At 37.6% G+C, this 18,581-nt stretch overlaps 1 protein-coding gene and 1 pseudogene across 2 annotated transcripts; one reads left to right on the top strand and one right to left on the bottom strand.

The window, feature by feature from the left end:
- Nucleotides 1-552: 552 nt before the first annotated feature.
- Nucleotides 553-8,087, top strand: LOC119818000 (prolactin-7C1-like). 2 transcript variants are annotated; one of them, XM_038335504.1, is made up of 6 exons: nucleotides 553-583; nucleotides 3,120-3,298; nucleotides 4,036-4,074; nucleotides 5,180-5,287; nucleotides 7,082-7,261; nucleotides 7,881-8,087. In XM_038335504.1, exons 1-6 carry the CDS (start codon nucleotides 553-555, stop codon nucleotides 8,085-8,087), a joined length of 744 nt encoding a protein of 247 aa, XP_038191432.1. The 2 variants fall into 2 exon arrangements, with proteins under 2 accessions (XP_038191432.1, XP_038191433.1); XM_038335505.1 differs by lacking the exon at nucleotides 4,036-4,074.
- Nucleotides 8,088-11,301: 3,214 nt separating this feature from the next.
- LOC119817114 lies at nucleotides 11,302-14,326 on the bottom strand (annotated as a pseudogene).
- Nucleotides 14,327-18,581: the final 4,255 nt, after the last annotated feature.

Here is an 18,581-nt window from a genome sequence, read left to right as displayed (position 1 = left end):
ATTTGCACCCTGTGTTACTCTTATGGGCCTAGAATATAATGGAAAACAGTTGCAGAGCCCCACGGATACCGGCAAAGACTCATTAAGGCTGAGCTGCTCAGCGTATGTGATTCACCCTGTGGCCTTGTGTTCCCATGCTCAGAAACAATGAAACAAACATGATATCTTAGCCAATATTCAGTAAATATTTCAGAAATGGTCACCGAAATAACTAAGAACTTAGCTTGTGAGATTCCCATCAATTTTCCTTAGGTAGAGATGACTCTGGTTGTTACAATTAAAATTGAAGCCTAGTCTTGACCCAGAAATAAGCTGAATGACGTAGATACAACCACTTCTGTCACAGTGGTTATGAAGCTGTTGACATCCTCTCAGGGGAAAGAAAGAGGGAGCCATCACTGAGATTGCAGGCGTGTCCTTCCGCCTGCCTCCTAGCAGTTTCTGGCCTTGGGCATGGAATACTGCAATATGTAGCGGTGGAAATTTAACTTAAAGCAGAGTTACTTGAAGCAGCTACCAGAATCAGCAGTTAAGTGGCCGGCCTTATCCAAGATGTTGCTGTCTTTGACTCAGCTATCCCGATGTAAGTAATTCTTTCCCAGTTTCTTCTAAGTGAGCTTAAGCATTGCATTATTTTGCAAAGCTGGTTTGGGCAAGTTGCTTCTTTGGTGTTTTTTCTCTTACACATGAAGTGAATTAACCTTTATTTATGCCTAACTCACAAAAGTGAAGCCAAATGGAACAGAGGAGTGCTCTCTAATCATTGCGCTGGAGAGCAACTTCACAGTATACCTTTGCATCAGTGGTTCCAACAGGGAAGCGTTCTTACCCTGGAGGTAGACAGCAATTGCTAAATGTTTTGCATAATCTTGGTTGATCTAATAGAAGAGAAGAATAGTACCTGGTCTAACAGCAAAGAATCTGCCCAGCTATGTACAGAATGTGGACGGATCCACCTCTAAGAGTCAAAACTGCATATTCTGAGACATTTGACTGTCTCAGATCACAGACTTCGATGAATTCCCTATGTGACTGCTGCAGAAGGAAGCAGCATATTCTTGTTCTTGGGTCGCTGGTATGAACTACATAAATTGTGTGAACTTTATCTTATCATCAGTTCTAGAGACATATTAGAGAAGCCTAGAAAATGTAGGTCTATACTGTTTCGTCAATTTTGTTCAATCAGAATGTCCTTTCCAAAACATGAATCACTGCTGCTATTTGCTTTTATTTTCTTGATAATATTTCCAAATAAGTAGATTAGGTAACAAAAAACAAATTGTATTTTATTAGGTGAAAAACCAAGTCAATGGTTTCCTTGTACTCTTCTTAAACTATAAAAATCCTTCCGATGATAAATGGCAGGAATGCCGATATATTTATCTAATACATAAATATCTACAAAGCAGAATTTAAATTTGAAGAAGCATCATGTTTTTTGAAACTCTATTTTCTAAAATAAGAATTTTCTAGGATTTTTACAAATTATAGGCTCGATGTCCTTTATTTATGGCTAGAACCCAATTATGAGTGAGTACATCCCATGTTCATCTTTTTGGGCCGCTCTGTGTGAGCCTTGTCAGTTTGGTTGCTCACCTTCCTGGACCTGGGGGGAGTTGGGAGGACCTTGGATTCAACATAGTGTAGAGAACCCTGATGGCTGTTTGGCCTCAAGAGGGAGGGAGTGGGGGTGTGGGTGGAGGGGAGGGGAGGGAAGGGGGAGGAGGAGGGGAGGAGATGGCAATTTTTAATAAAAAATAAATAAACTGGAAAAAAAGATGTAAAAAGATGTAAATGCAAGTTGTAAAGATATAAATAAATGAGTTAAGGTCTAAAAAAAAAAGAATTTTCTGAAGTGTGGTTTTTTGTGCATGCAAACGGATGCTTGTTAACTTGCACAGTGCAAAGATTTTGGTAGATTTAGTTATTTTTAGTATTTAAATTTAAACATTTTCCATGGAAAAAATTCTTACCAATGTCCTAGTTTTATGTTACACATTTCCAATTGCTTTCATTAAAACTTTATGGAACAGGGAATTTTTTTTTTTCAGATTTGTATCACTAAATGTGAATGGATTTTTCATGCTGAGACATATGCTGGTTCAGTCCTGCTGAGTGTGTAAATTACTGATATGTTGCAGTTCTGTTTCTGTCCATCTGTGAAATAATACCGGTGATAAAACCAACACCAATCACTGTAAGAAGAAGAGGCAGAATGTATGATAGAGCAATGGAAATAGTCAAAAAATCTAAACTACCAGGCATGTGATCAAATGTAAAGTTTGTACTTTAAAATAACAGTGCCTGGTGACATTGAATTGCAAGATTATGGGTGTTGTCTCTGCAACCCTAATCTATATGAAAGCCCAAGACATTTAAGACATGCCGGTATGGGGTGCAAAGTCTATAATGTTGGCATTTTGCTTTTCCATACTAGCTAAGAATAGGACTTAAGGAAAATCACTTAACCTCCTTTGTCAATAGAGTTTAATGATAATAGACTGGCCCAGTCTATTTACATAGTTGTTGTAAAGCTCAAATTCACAGAGAAAACAATCTGAACCTTTTGGTAGCATGGCAAACGAATGTGATTATTACTGTGGTTGAGCAAAGCCTACAGAATCCTTTTCATGACATGATTCTCTTCATCTTCAGTCCTGAGCAACAGCAATTTTGTGTTTATTTTTATCAGGCATGAAGGTGAAATGGTAGTATGTTAGCCATACTTGTTAGGAGGGAATATCACACAGTAATAAAACGTATAGGAGATGGCGTCTACTTAACATCCACATGAGCTCCCATACACTAACCTGTCATCCAGAGAATGACTTCAACACACTCACTCAATAGCTTAAAGTCCAAAGGTTTGAAAACTTCCTAATAATTTCTGATAACAATCAAAAAATAAGGAATATCACCAAGTTCAGAAAGTCTATATCTGTGCAAATGTAATTACTTAATTGAATTTTTTTTCATTACACGATAACTATTCACAACCACGGCTGTCCAGTGACAAACCAGACAGTGGGAGGCCCTGGAAGAGATAATACTTTTCTGAGAGTCACCGCTGATAACCACAGAAGGATAGGTCCAGAGTAGCTTGTGTTCTTTTCTGTAAGTAGGGATGCTCCTGCTGCTGTCGGTGTCAAACCTACTCCAGTGGGAGACTGTGACCTCTGCTCCCATCGATGACAATGAGATTGACTACGGTGAGGGGTCCCTCAAGGCCTTGTTTGACCACGCCATCACACTCTCGCAGACCTGCAACGATCTCACGATGGAGATGCGCAAGTTGTTTGTAAGAACCTCACTCACTTCTGGCTTCTCCGCCAAAAGAGCCCCACAACCAATGACTCTAGCGGATTCCAGTCTTCACATGAAAAATCACCTGAACCGTCTTTCTACTATTGCAGGTTTCATAGATAAGAGAAAGCAGGAGCTACTGAAAGTAGAACAAGGAGGGTGGGGCTGTTTGGTGACATCACAAAGATTTTCAAAGAATTCAGTGACTTACAAAATATGCCTCTAGTGCCATGCTATTTTTCTTCGATCCATTATTCTTAAATTTAAATTTTGATATAATAACTATTAGTCATATCTCAGGAGTATATTTGATTTCCTTACTTTGTTTGCAGAAGGCCAGTCTCCAGTGACATCTTCAATTATTCGCTGCAGACAGTAGAGGAGAAGTGCAGTATAGTGTCTTTCATAGAATGCATAGAACAAATCTCAACTCTTTTGATGCCTAATAGGGAAAAACTAGAATACTAAAAAGCTGTTATACTCTTAGAAACCCTAAAATGCCAGGAGTCATTGTATCAGAGATTTCCAATGCATGCTTACACAGTGGGAGGGAGGGCTTAGAAGGGACACAAGTTATCTCTTCCCAATGACTGTATGTTTACTGTTTGAGGTCAGAGAGTGTTAGTAGGAGATAATGGAGCCAGAGAATGCATGTTTGCATTTCCTGTATGCAAGTGCTCATTCTGTGCTTACTCACGAGTGTTTTCCTTTCGTCCCCTCGTGCTGTTTTAGTTCTCCGATGTCTTCTCCTCAAAAATGTTCAAAAAATTTGTAAGTACCGTACTGATTTTTATCTTCTTCAAAGACAAACATCAAAAATAATACCCCTAAGGGGTGAACAGGCAAACAAACAAAAAACAACTAAGAAACTTCATGCTAAGATTTGCAGTGTAATTTACATGACAAAGATCCCAAAGCAAATCTCAAGGATTTGCCTCCACTAGGTACAAAATGTCTCACCCTAAAAAGAAAAAGAATTGGTCAGGTTTGGGAAATTCCTGATTTGAAAATAAAATAAAAAAAAAAACAAAAATAATGTCTATATTTGAAGTAAATATGTGTTTATATTGTCTTCTTATTAATGAGATATTTTTATTTATTATTCTTTACTAATATCATTTAAGTTTTAACATTCTTGGCAATCCATTAAACTTTTACAAAATAACTTTTATTAGTTTTACATAAATGATATATTAAATTACTATAGTATTTAATTTTATATATTGATGAATATGTAAACATTAATTTCTATTTTGTTTTTAATTGATTTGTAATTTTGATTTCCTAAAAATGATCATGTTTCTTCTCAAGTTATTAATAGTATTAATAAATATAGAGTTAATAATATTAAGAAAATCGCATTCAAGGATTATGTTTTATTTTGAATAGTACAAGTTATATATGTTTAGTGGTACTGGAAAGAACATCTATAGTGCCTAGATGCATTTCAGTTTAGACAAACAGAAAATAAAGATTAATAAATAGAGGTTCAGAGGAACTACGGCTCAAATCATAAATACATATTATCTTTAAAACGCTTTGTATTCCATGATTGTAATACTTTTAGGGTTTCCTTTCAAGCAAAAATTTTAGGTCTGAGAACAGAAGAGCGTGGTAGAGAAGGAAAGAGTGAGAAGTTACAAATTATTGGGTGAAAACCAAATTGAGATTACAAATTTAATAGAAAAAAATCTAGGTAAAGGGATACCTTTTTAACTTCCTCATCCTAGATTTTATATAAATTCCATTTGTATGTTATACAAATGCTCATTTGTAAAGCTTATAGATCTACCGAACTAATTTATATGTGCCTCATGGATTCATTTACTCCATTCCCAAAACTGAACTAACACAGTTTCTATTTTACCATTTGTAGGTATTGGATTTCCTCAAGGATAAGAAGTACATGGTCAAGACTCTCAACAGCTGCCACACATTTTCTCTTAATACTCCAGAAACTGTGGAGGAAGCCAGACATATCTCAGTGAGTCCTTAGGCCGTGGTTTTCACGTAAATAGCTGAAGTAACACATTGCCTTTGCCATTTTGTAGATTCTTATAAACACCATAACTGCATCTGCAGGGAAATGGGGCAAGAGTGAGCGATTAAAGAGAAAAACCTTGTGAGATAGTTGGTAAATTAAGTTAGAGCAGATGTGAAATAGTATTGTGGAAGAGTCATAAACTCAAAGACCGCACAAAAATATCTTGTCACTAGATTTTATTCATTATCCTATAAGAACTTATTAACTGAATTAGATATCCCTGGATAATAATACATTTTATGTGCTCCTGAGATATGTAAAAACAATTGTCTTCATTATCTGTTACTAATATTTCCTTATTGGTACCATTTCTCATTACTGACCACCACAGTGACTCTTCTTGATTCTCATAACTCTCCTGGTTCTGCTTTTTATGTTTGTGTTATTTCATGACTTTTGCATTTTTTTCCTGAGACTTAATGGATGTATTTGTACAAACCAGTCATGTATATACTATGCAAAATTTCTTTGCCCTCTCAGTTATAATGAGGTCAATATATCACATCAACTGCATTTGTAATTGTTAGGACCTCTCCTTTCTGAGTTCCTGTCATAACTTATCTCCCAATGAATAAATCTGACATCATTCTGAAAATAATAGGAAAAAGCAAGGGAATAAGATTTAAAGGAAAAAAGAATGTAGATATTTTTAGAGATGCACTCCATCAATAGGTACTTCATAATGCAGTCTCTTAAAAAATTGCTAAAAATGGCTCTTATTATAACTAGCTGAGGAAACAAAAATGAGGATTTAAAAAGATTAATGTAATGCATCTTTTTTGTGACTAGTAAGAATTAGTGTTTAGTATTTACCAGATCAAGCCCTTATTCTTAGTTATATCCTGCCATACTCCCAGCAACATATACGTTATTACCATTTGACTTGCTTCAATCCTTCATTTTCTTTAAATATTTCTATTGCTATTCCCATTGATTTCTTTCTTCTTTTCGTTTTCATGACCACTAGGATAGCTAATGAACATTAACACAAGAGACATTCTAAACAGTTAACTTAAGGTAAGAGTCTACCAAGGAGCACACACTGGAGGGTCACAATTCCATTGCAATTTCCATCCCAGCTTCCATAAAGTCAACCTAGTGGTACCATTTTTCTCCCACTATACATGCCAAGAAAGAAATTGTTCTGCTAGAAGCTAGAGGCAAAGAATCAAGTTGACTCAGGAAATTATATTTTATCAATAGCCTGCTAGCTTCAAGGTATCTTTCTATTAATATTGTAAGATAACTTAAATATTATAAATTAGTATACTTTTGATCAATCTAGTTTATTAGAATGATGACTCTGAGCTAAATGTTTTATATTTGTTACTAGAGGCCTCTGTCTTTCCTAAATCATGTTCTGTAGGTGCCTACTAGGTTCCAAGCAGATCTTTGGTATCCATGGACAAGGAAAACAATCGAATATGTAAGATCTTGCATGGAGAGCAGGTAGTAGAATTTCAAATGGACAGCAAAATATGATCAACATAATGTTTCATTACAAAAAGTAATTTATATAAATTATACGAGTTTTTGTTATAAATTTATATTAAAAAGTTATTTATGTAAGTTGTTTCATTCTGGCAGAATGTAGGTGAGTGGCAGAAACTTACAGCTCTACAGCACTTTTATCTATGAGAGTGCTTGTGTTCTTCTTTCCAATTAAAACATACATGCAACTAATCCTTGTGCATTTCATTTGTCTGAATATCATTGTGCCTTTATGATGTATAGTTTGAAGACTTCCTGAAGATTATCCTCAGCCTAGTGCACGCCTGGAATAACCCTTTGCATCACCTCGTGACTGAACTCGGTACTATGAAAGGCGCCCCTGATGCGATTTTATCAAGAGCCAAAGGCATTGAGAGCCTAAACAGTGAGCTTCTAGAGAGCATCATGATGATACTGAGCATGGTGAGCTGTTTTCTTATTCACCACGTTTTTTTTCTCCTGATGACATGGTAAGGGATGGTAAATTTGGACACACCTCACTTCACAAGAACGCAATTTAGGCCTTCCTTCTTGCATGCGACTTCACTACAGTGTTGGGCATAAAATAAAGCTTTTCTTCATAATCCTTTGGAGAGTAGATTTCCTGAGCAAGGTGGCATGCTCCTGATTATTTCGTTCTCTCTTGTTGTGTTAACCCCTGGCCTACCTGCCTTCTAAGTGAGGTAACCGCCATCAGCTCTTCCACTGTACCTTGGCAAAACAGCAATGTACACCTAGGTGACAATTTCCTGGCCCTATATCAATTTAGTCACAAAATACCACACTTTAAAAGGAATCAATTTACTGTAGAAAAAGAATTACAAAAGTGGGTCTTCATCCTAGTTTTCAGACGACAGGTTTATAGTATTCTGTGCTAGATTTCTGAAAATCCACACAGCAGACCATCACTGTATGTTATTAATATTTCCCTAACTATAAGCCAATATTTAGAAGGAAAAAAGACAGAGAAATATAATCAGTGGTAATGATAAGTGCAATCAGTGGTAATATTACGTGTCTGACTACCCATTTGGTCAATTAGGTACATCCTGGACCGAAGCAAGATGCGAAATACCCTGTCTGGACGGATCTGGCATCCTTGCAGGCAGCCGATGAAGAACGTCACTTCTTTGCTCTCTATAAACTGTTATACTGCCTCCGTGTTGATACGTATACCATCGACCTTTATCTCAAGCACCTGAGGTGTGTTCTTGTTAATGGTGACATCTGCTACTCGGTAGAATTTTGAGAAGATCCTAGATACACCATCCTTTGGAAAAAGCTTCTTAAACCTTTATACTTTTTAAGGTATGCCTGAGTGTAATTGTTCTCCCTTATAAAATAAAAAGAGACATTCTGTCTATACCAAAGTGTAAAAATGTGTCAGTATCCTTGGTTCATTTAGTACTAAATGGATCCGTAGCACTGAGATCACCCTAACACAAGGAATAGCTGTTGGATAGAAAAATGAGAGGCCTCAGCACTTACTTTAGAATTACAGCTAGTTACTATGGATGAAGTTATTAAAAATAAAAGTGTGGCAGCAATGATAAAGTTATAGCTATAGCCATGCTACTTAGAAGTTGGAAATGATAGAACACTTTGAGGAATTGAACCATTTTCTTAGCTTTGTGAGAATTTTGCACAAAGTGTTTTTATAATATTTACTCCCAACTCTTTCTATCCCATTTCCTAAATATGCAACTTTGTATCCTTGTTTTTATTAAGCCTAAGAAAGTAATTATCAATGCTCATCTCCTCAGTTTCATCTCTTTATTTTGAACAAGTTTCCTTTAAGATTATTTCAACTTCATCACATATTGAAATTATATAATGCATCCACCTCCCCTCTTGTGGTCCAAGTCATATAATAGGAAATGTGGAGGTGGACATTTCCGATAACTTTTCATCTTTTCCTGCTTCTTGCTATCCGTTCCTTTGACTCTGTCAGAATTGCAAAAAGAGGATCAAGAAAAAGGAAACATACGCCCTATGGGCAATTTACAGGGTTCTTTCAAAGACTCCCTGCTGACAGTGCCACAAGATGAATTCCCTCAAGTTGAAGATGCCTCTCTTAGGGTCCCTGAGCCCATTAGCATTTTCCTAAATCCAGGTAGGGCACTTCATCAGGAGACATTCCTGGCTATTTCTTCCTATCTGCTCCAAATCACTGCCATTTCTATCATGGTATATTCTTCCCACATTGCCCCGATGCCAGTGAAGAAGAGTGGCTGAAAGTATGCTTTCCACCAACTGAGAGAGAACCATGCGTGAAAACTCCTCCATTATTGGAGTGCCAACAGCGAAGGATCACTACTGAATTCATCCTGTGGTCTCTACCTATTCTCCTCCTCATACAAATACATCTACAGCAGTATGTCAAATAAGCAGCAGCACACATCACAGGAAGAATCAGATGCTATTTTTCTCTTCTTTTTGCTCTCATATGTAATTTTATCTAGGAACAATCCTCTTGGAGTCAGTCACACAAACATTCCGTAGGAAGCCACTAATCCTAATAGGCCTTCGACATAATGTCACAACACTTAAATTTCATTTACTTAGTCTTGACTTTTTGGTCGATGGAAGCTCAGTTCATCAGCTGATTCTGAGTAAATTAGGAAATAGGCTTATCTCACTGTTGGGGCTCCTGAAAGGAAAGATTGCCAGGCTATCTATCCAGCAAGTATCAGATTATCAAGGAGGACTAGAAACTGGAAGATACTCCAACTGGCATCTTGAGAGACAAAAAAAATTGAAAAGACTGAAATGGAAACAACAGGATTATGAGGTAGGAATAAGAGAATATAATAATAAAGGAAAAATTAATAAAATACAGGGTATAAAGGGTAATATGCTGTCAAGATATCTAACTTCATAAACACTATAAGCTATCTTCCCTTTCGACTCACAGAACACACGGTGTCTCATGTTCTCTTTTCATACCTCTTTTGTTCCTTGCTTTCCTAGAAGTTTCATTTGCATTAGAACAATCTCTTCTTTCATCCACGGGATTTTTGCAGGTCTGAAGCAAAATGGGTCTAGATCTTTCTCTTTTTAGGAATTCTAGACAAATTTCTTCTTGATGCACATAGCACAAGTGTTTCATTTAAACCATTCTCGGCTCTTATACATAGCCTGGAGTGTTTTTTTTTCTGTTTTTTTTTTTTTAAATATAAACCTTGCTATTAAAACCTCTGTATTTCAGAATAGTAGAGAAGGTTGTGTGCCATGCTAAGCTGGCAACATCTCCATTACCTCTTGGATGTAGGCAAAATGCTAATTACTCTGATATAGTTCATCTTTCTTTTCATTCAAAAGTCAGGAGATTGTCATGAGACCCACAAATACTTTATATCGCAGTTATTGGTGGTCAAAACATCTCACACAGTTCTCTCTTAAATTTTTTCCCATTGATCTATGACTATTTCCCACGCAGGGGATGGCAATTTATTGAAGGGTGTTGGAAATAAATGACAATTCAATTTTGTGAAATTTTCAGTGTTATATAAGTTTATAACAAGATGGAGTTTCAGACTTTGGGAAAAATCTCTCTGATGTGACTGGAAAAGGCCTCAAAGTGGCATATAATTGAAATAAAAAAAAAATTCAGACAGATTTCTTGTGGCTACAGGTATTATATAGATTCAGCAAAAAGTGACTAGAAAGTATACTTAAAAGGCATTTGAAACAGTCCTTTAATGAGAGTGAGTGAGTACCCTTAACATGATGGGTTTCAATGTAAGATGGCATTTGAAGAAATGGTCTCTCTGCAACAAGAATAACAACAGTGGTTTTAGAAAGAGTTCAATTCTGGAAATTGGTATATATAATAAAATAGAAAATTATTATTCACCATGGGAGTGATACCAACCAAAAACAGAGGTTTTAAAATGTCCATTTTTCAGGAGCAAAGGACTCCAAAAATGAGTTGATGGACAACTAGGACATTAAAAGAAATTTAATAAGGGTGTTCCAATGATGAAGTATTTCAAGTGTCTAGGAAAAGTAGAGGCATAAGTAGGCGATGGTTCAGTGTGGGGATGTGACAGATGAAAACGACAAAAAGACTTTAAACACAAGATTAGATGAAAAGTTAATGAGGGAAAACCAAAGAGAAGAGCGGTAAAAATAATAAATGTTATAACCAATTTGAACATGGATTTGATTTTACCAAATGACACTGACTTTTTACCAGAACTTAACAAAAATGAGTAATTTTGGGGCAGTCACAAAAATGAACTGACTGAATCATACTAAGTATGAAAGGTTCGAGAACCAGAATGTCTATTGTTGGCAATGACACCTTGTAAGTCACTTGTCCTCTTTAAAGACTTTGCATAAGACAGATATATTCTCTGTCAATTTTTTACAAGTATTTTTTAAGTTTAAAATAATACCAACCCTAAAGTAACTTTCCAAACAATCAAAAATAGCTTACATAAAATTTACAACAAATATACTCAGCAAGCATCGGTGTGTGGAGTTTGATAATGTGGCTGTTTGCCTGTTAAAAACCACTGGACGTTGGTGCCAGACGTGGCCTGCTTGCTGAAGAATTTGTCTGCCTCTGTGTACGTAGTGTTTTCTGGGATAGATGTCATCTCTAGCATTGGTCCCAGCAGAGCTCCTGCTGTCCCTAGGTCAGTGGGGACAGATCTGAGTGCTTGCCTTTTGATCCAGTTTCCTTGTTTCAATCCACTCGGTCCCTGGCACACTCTAAACTGATTGCCCGCAGAACAGATGGACAGATTGTACTGCAATGACTTCCCCTGAGCGCCTACCATCCTCTGATGAACCTCCAGGCTCAGGGACTTATATGAGGAAAGACAGGAGTTTAAATCCTGTGCAGGCAGCATGGTGACGGGAGAGGGTGCTGGAGACTAAGAGATGTGTCAGGGTTGTTGCATCTGTGCATATTAGCCTAGGGTTACTGTCAGGATTGTACAAGTCTTCAGGTTTCTGACCGTGCTGGTCTACACTGTAATATCTGCAGTGACTCCACCGGTCCATGGATGTACGTATGTGTGTGTGTTTGTGTGTGTGTGTGTGTGTGTTTGTGTGTCCTGATGGAAAGGTGGCTGGTCAATGCTTTCGTGAGTCACTGCACAGTAGGTCTTGACAAGAAGGCAGCAAAGTGCCTATGGCCTTCCATGCTCCTCCTCTGGTTGCTGAGGAGACCCTGGTTCTGAGGCTGCTGGATCCCAAGCACGTAAGCCATCTGTTGCTGGTTAGGTGTCATGAGTTACAAAATAGGCCATTGAGAGAAGCAGCTGTACTGACCATGCTGGGAGCTATTGTGCGTGCGTAAGTGTATGTGCCAGAGGGAGCACGCGGCGGAGAGGGTGGACATTGCTGGGTTGATTTAGATGGTAAAAAAATTCTGAATCTGTTGAGGAGTCTGCAGGTAAGTAGCCTTGGAGGGACAGGATTTAGTGAGTAATTAGCATAAGGAGAAAGATTGCATAGTTGGACATAGGGAAGAACTATGAAGTCATGGTATAGCTCAGCGGCTGAAGATGCTGAGGGAATATTTGGGGCTGGAGGAGAGATGAGAACGGATCCACTGCTTTGGGAGAATGTCATTTGTCTGAAGGGGTTGCTGAGATCACTTGCCTGCTGTGAAGTCATGTGATTATTCCAGGGTAGCAGCTGATGAGTGAGTGCGAGAGAAGGGTGGTATCGCTGCTGCTGCTGGTATTCCTGCTGGGCAGTACAAGAGAGACAGTCCCAGATAGACTGGAGTGAGATGACCCGCTTGCTCAGGTTTAGCTCACCTAGTGCCACACCTGGCTTAGATACCCTTCCTACTACTGTCTTTATTACTACCGCTGCTCTTGAGTCTGGTGAGAATGGAAATTGCACTGAAGCTTCTAGATTTATTGACAGGATCTCAGGATCTGGACTGAGCCTGCAGAATCTGGCCTGCTCTGAGGTCATGACTCCAGGGATTTGAAGTCATCGTCTATACTACTGTGGCAGCTGCTTGAGATATGGCTCAGAGATTGTTTCCCCTTATGTCATTCTGATGTCCACTCTGGTCAGTCTCTTGGGAAAAAAAAAAATCCTCTCTTAGGCCCATTGATACCCTTTCTATCTTCTATTGATTTTCTCCTGCAATGGAACTCTGATAAAGGTACCGTATCCATTCATAGTGTCCTCATCTCTCTTGCAAATAAATCCCTGTTGATGTAGAGACCCAGAATCAAATGTCAGGTGGAAACTGGGTATTCTTGCAGAAGAGAGGGAGGAAGAATTGTAGGAGCCAGAGGAGTCAAGAACATCAGGACATGAACCACAGACTCAACTACACAGAGCTTATAGTGCTCATAGAGACTAAAGCTTCTATCACAGAGTCTACATGGGTTTGTCCTAGGTTCTCTGCATCCATGCTATGGCTGTTTAGCTTGGGGTGTTTGTAGGACTCCTAACAGTGGGAATGGGATATCTTTGACTCTCTTGCCTGATCTTGGGATTCTTTCCCTCCTACTGGGTTTCCTTGTACAGCCCTGATATGAGGCTTTGTCCCTATTGTTATGGCATCTTTTATGCCATGTTTGGATGATATCTCTGAAAGGCCTGTTCTTCTCTGAAGAGAAGCAGAGAAAAAGTGGGTATGTGGGAGAGGAGGAGTGGGGGGTGAGGACTTGGAGGAGAGAGGGAAGGGGAGTCTGCATTCAGGATGTATTATATGAAAAATAATAATAATAAAAAGGAATTCTTTTTTTCTTCTCATCTCTTATGCGTTCTGGAACCAATGTTCAAGGATTCTTCTATTATTGGTTTGCTTTTCCAGTATGATCAACATTTGTGCTCATCTCCAAATAAGTAGCTCCCTGTTGTAATAGCACTGTAATATTGATGTTGTCTGTGGGAACTTCTTAAACAGGTTTCTGTTGTCATTAATAAATTGAAGAATATTCCATTCTAATTTTAGCCGGATCATTTTTTCCCTTGAGTTATTTTTCAGTTTAGCTAAATTCACACAGGTCTAGTCCACTGGGGTCTGTAGATTCCTGGTAAGACTCTCTAGATACCATCTTCCTTGAGAAATTTTCTTTGTTTTTGACCTTGCCTTTCATTTCAAAGACATTCTCGTGGATTTTCTTCCTCCTTGTCAGGAGGGCAGTTGATATGAAATATATATCCTAGATTTCTAGAGAACCCTAACATATTGACAGGCTACATAACAACGTGAACTTGGAGATTAACTTGGTTCTTTTCCTGGTATAACCATGCCCATGTAATGATGTCCTGCTCTGTCTCCTGATACAAATCGGTATCTTCATTTTTCTCAGCTTCTTCCTTACTTGGAGTCTTAGATATAAACCTATGTTTGTTTACAGATTCATCCACCAGTTTTTGTTCTTCTGATTCTTTGATTATTTCCTGACGCTCTTGTGCAATTTGACATTTCTTCAGTACAATATAGTAGCTGCCATGGATTTCTGAGTAAATTTCTCTATGAGTCCAGTGTGGCTGTAGCATCTTATTTAGGAAGACGTTTAACCTGTTCTGTTGAGTATACATGTGGGCTCATCTGGGCAGGTGTTCAGAGTTGTATTTATCAAGAATAACTTTGAAAGATACCGAAGAACAACAGTGTAGAGAGCTTTTGGAAATTCACCTGGCTAGCAGGGCTGGAGCTGGTTAGGCACCTGATTCCCCATCTCCTCCCTTTGCTCACCTAGGCCCAAGCATCAAGCTGTAGGCTGTGGGTTTTTTTTGGGGGGGGGAGGGGATTCTCAATTGGAGTCTGGTGTGGGGAGTTAAGGTAACTGGGAAAAGGAAAAAGCAGGTGTTGAAAAGAAGGTAGAATAAGAAAGAAAGGGAAACAATTCAGGAAGGAAGAAAAGCAGGGAGGGTGAAGCCCACATTTTTTAAAGTCTCCTGATTGTCATGTTACAGTTTAGAGCCACCCAATCCCCAAAAGCTCATGCTTAAAGCTGAAGCTTTTATCAGGATTAAGTGGGGGGAGATTTAGGAGATGAAACCTGGTACAAGTAGATCTCAATGTGTGTATCTCTAAGGGGAGTCTCGTCTCCCCCTTCACTTGTGTGTTTGTGGTATGTGTGTGTCTTCCTCTTTTTCTCTGTGTATGTCTCTCTTCCTCTCTTTCTATCTGCCTACCTGTCTGTCTTTCTATTTACCCTCTCTCTCCCTCTCTGTCTCTCTGTCTCTCAGTCTCTCTCTCTCAGTCTCTCTGTGTCTCTCTCTGTCTCTCTTTGTCTCTGTCTCTCTCTCTTTCCCTCTCTCTCTCCCTCTCTCTCTCTCTCTCTGTGTGTGTGTGTGTGTGTGCGCACGCACACGCGCATGCGTTTACTTTATTTCTTTTCTTATTGATACAAAGTTGTGACTAAGCCTTCTCTACCATGTACTCCTACCACAATGCGCTCTGATGCCAGAGTTATGGAAAACACAAATAATGACCTAAATCACCCAAGAATTAAGAATGTCAAGGATGATGAATTAGTTCAAGAAAACAATACATTTGCTCATACATGGAACAAATGGATTAAACAAGCACAACTACTCCTGAGTGTGGCTCACAAGATAAACAAAAGTCCATAGGACAGAAAAGTGTCTGAAATAAAAATGGAAGGTATAGTGAATCTGCTCAGTTCAAATGCAGCAAAATGTTTCCCCAATTAGAGGAAGAAAATGAAAATACAAGCTTTTAGAACATGAAATAGACAAGATCAGAGAACAAACTTCCATGTTTATTATATTCAGATATCTTTTATGGAAAATATTCACTGTTAGCATGCCTGGACTAATAATCTAGGTACTGCATTGAAGGTATTGACAGACAGGATTAACAGAAGAGGTAAAGCCAACCCAAATGTAGGTGGGATGTAGCATAATATCATAAGCTGGAAACTCATTCCAAATGATAGAGAAAAAGAGAAATCTTAGTGCATGTTAGTATCCCACTCTTTCATCTAGGTACCTCAAAGTCTACGACATCATGCTGTTGCTGCAAAGGACAAGAGCTATTAGAGTCATTGAGCTTTCCTCCTTAATAGGTGGAATGTAATCTCAAACTATAAAACAATAATTAATTTAATTTGCTTTTGTCAATCATTTCTCACTAGGAGAGAGAGAGAGAGAGAGAGAGAGAGAGAGAGTAGAAAAAATGAAATAAAACAGACAGAAAGGTACAGATTGAGTAACACCCACAGATGGACAGACAGACAGACAGACAGACAGACAGACACACACACACACACACACACACACACACACAGAGTTATAGTGACATTAGAAATATGACAGGTTTCTCACCAAAACAATTGTGTTAGAATAAAACCAGACTTCTCACTATTAATCCTTAAAGTCAAAAAGTAGTGAAATATTAAATAATACATTTAAGAATTGAAATTACATAATTGACCACCAAGTTCTTTTTATTTGCAAAGTTATGTTCTGATTTTATCAATGCATTTGAACATTTTAAGAGAATCTTAAATTAAGACATTTTATAAGCTGGGTGGAGGGGGTACACAGCTTAAATCCCAGCACTTGGGAGGCAGAGTCAGGTGGATCTTTGTGAGTTTGATGCCAGCTTGATCTACAAGAGCCAGTACCAGGATAGGCTCCAAAGCTACATAGAAACCCTGTCTTGAAAATAATAAAAATGAAAGAAAGAAAGAAGTTTTCTTTGCTTTTGCCTCATTTTCAAGTAATGCTCTCTACCAGAGCAATATAGCAACAGAAAGAAATCAGAAGAATACTATGGAAAAGATAATTAACTGTTGATGCAGATACCATAGTACCTAAAAGGTATTAAAGATTTGACCAAGAAAATTTCTTACATGTGATAAGCTCTTTAAGCACAGTTGGGTCAAGTATAACTAATATGCAGTTCTTACCAATAATCTGATGCAAAGAAGATAGGAAAATAAAGCCTTTCACAATGGCTTCAAAAATGACAGACAATAACCAGAAATAAATGTCTCCAGAGGAATGAAAGACATAGAAGACAGAGAGATCACACATACATGTGACTTGGCATAATTAATATATTAAAATTAAAAGTGTTACTGAATGTGGTCAATAGCCTAAGTTGCTTAATGGGCAAAATCACAGTGACATTCTTTGGAGAATTTGAAAAAAATGACATTACATATGGAGAGAAAATGTTTCTAAAAATAGCAAGCAATGCAATGGAGAAAGAACAAGGCTAGAGTTATCAAATTTCCTGATATATATTTGTACTAGAGAGCAACAGTAACAGAAATGGCATGGTATCCGCACATGCCCAAGCATGTACACAAAAGAGAGAGAGTGGACAACCCAGAAAAAGGGCAGGTAAGATGGATTAGTGGGCATTAAGACTGGTGACCTGAGTAGATTCCTGGATCCAAAGGTGGAGAGGGAAGACTGGTCCTGCAAGTTGTCCTTTGGTGGTCACAAAAGTGCTTTGATGCACGCCATGGCAACTGCCAGCCAGGACACATTTATGACACATACACATAAAAATTACTTAAATAGATGCTGCTCTAAACCCATAGACTGACACTGATTTGACATTTTAGAAAGGTATATAAATTATAACATGAAAAATCCATTTTAAAAATATTACTGAAAAAAAATGTGTGCATATGCAGAACAATGAAACCAGGTCTGTATCTCTCAAAATGACAAAAATCAATTCAGAAACAGATAATAGATCATTTGAAAGACCTGAATTGACATGCTGTTATAATATTGAACATGCACATATTTTCCACAGGATCCTGGTAGCACCAAAAATGCTTCCAAGAATGAGTGACTGGGATTTCATGAAATTAAATGCCTACTGACAGCAATAAACCATAAAGCACATAAAGAGCATAAGGAATGGGAGAAAAAACAAATCTTGGTCAGCTACATATCTGACAGTAGTTATTGCTAATCATATCCTTTTCTATCCTGTGTTTAACCTTTCATGTGCCTATCTCTCTAGCTATTTATTCATCCTTCTAATTTAACTGGATTAATGAGAGTTGAACGGACTGTACTCCCGAAAATAAATACAAAGACTTAATAATACATATTTGAAAAATGTTCATTCAATATATTTTCTCGTCAGGAAAACACAAATTAAAATGGTTTCAAAGGATCATGTCACATGAATCAGAATGGATATATTCAAGAAAGCAATTTGTGGCAAGAAACAGAAGTAAAGAAATGCTTGTGCATTGCTGATGGGAATATAATAAGGTGCAACTATTAGAGAAATCAAAATTTACAAGATTCAGAAAATGAAAATGCAAACTTAAGATACAGTTCTACCAGTACAGAGCTTATTAACACAAGAATGAACAAATAAAGAAAAAAAAATAAGAGAATACACACACATGCACATCACACACAAACTTATAAACACACACACACACACACACACACACACACACACATACACACATGACTTTAACCACAAAGAAGAATAAATTATGCCCTGTCTTGGAAAAGATTAAACTTGATACTATTTTTGTTAAGTGAAATAATCCAGAACGAAAAAGACAGATGCCAGGTGTTCAGGTGTTTCCTCTTATATGAAATATATATATATATTGAACATATCAAACAAATGTGGTAAAGGGAGTGTGATGGCAAGAGCATTCCCAAAAGTGATCATAATGGGAAAATATAGATCAAAGGAATACAGAAATATATCATAATGTGTTTTTCATCATGTGTTAATTTGGATTACATCATATGAAATTATGCATTGTCCACTATGATGACAAGAAAAAAG

Source organism: Arvicola amphibius, chromosome 6 (assembly GCF_903992535.2).
Source record: "Arvicola amphibius chromosome 6, mArvAmp1.2, whole genome shotgun sequence".
In the NCBI taxonomy this organism is placed as follows: Eukaryota; Metazoa; Chordata; class Mammalia; order Rodentia; family Cricetidae; genus Arvicola; species Arvicola amphibius.
This window is presented reverse-complemented; position numbering and strand designations above follow the sequence as displayed.

Bases quoted from the DNA above. Each gene is read 5' to 3' on its own strand.
- LOC119818000 (XM_038335504.1), top strand. From the start codon at position 553: ATGTTGCTGTCTTTGACTCAGCTATCCCGAT. The intron at 5,288-7,081 runs GTGAGTCCTTAG...TATGATGTATAG, and splicing joins AGGAAGCCAGACATATCTCA to TTTGAAGACTTCCTGAAGAT. The intron at 7,262-7,880 runs GTGAGCTGTTTT...TTGGTCAATTAG, and splicing joins TCATGATGATACTGAGCATG to GTACATCCTGGACCGAAGCA.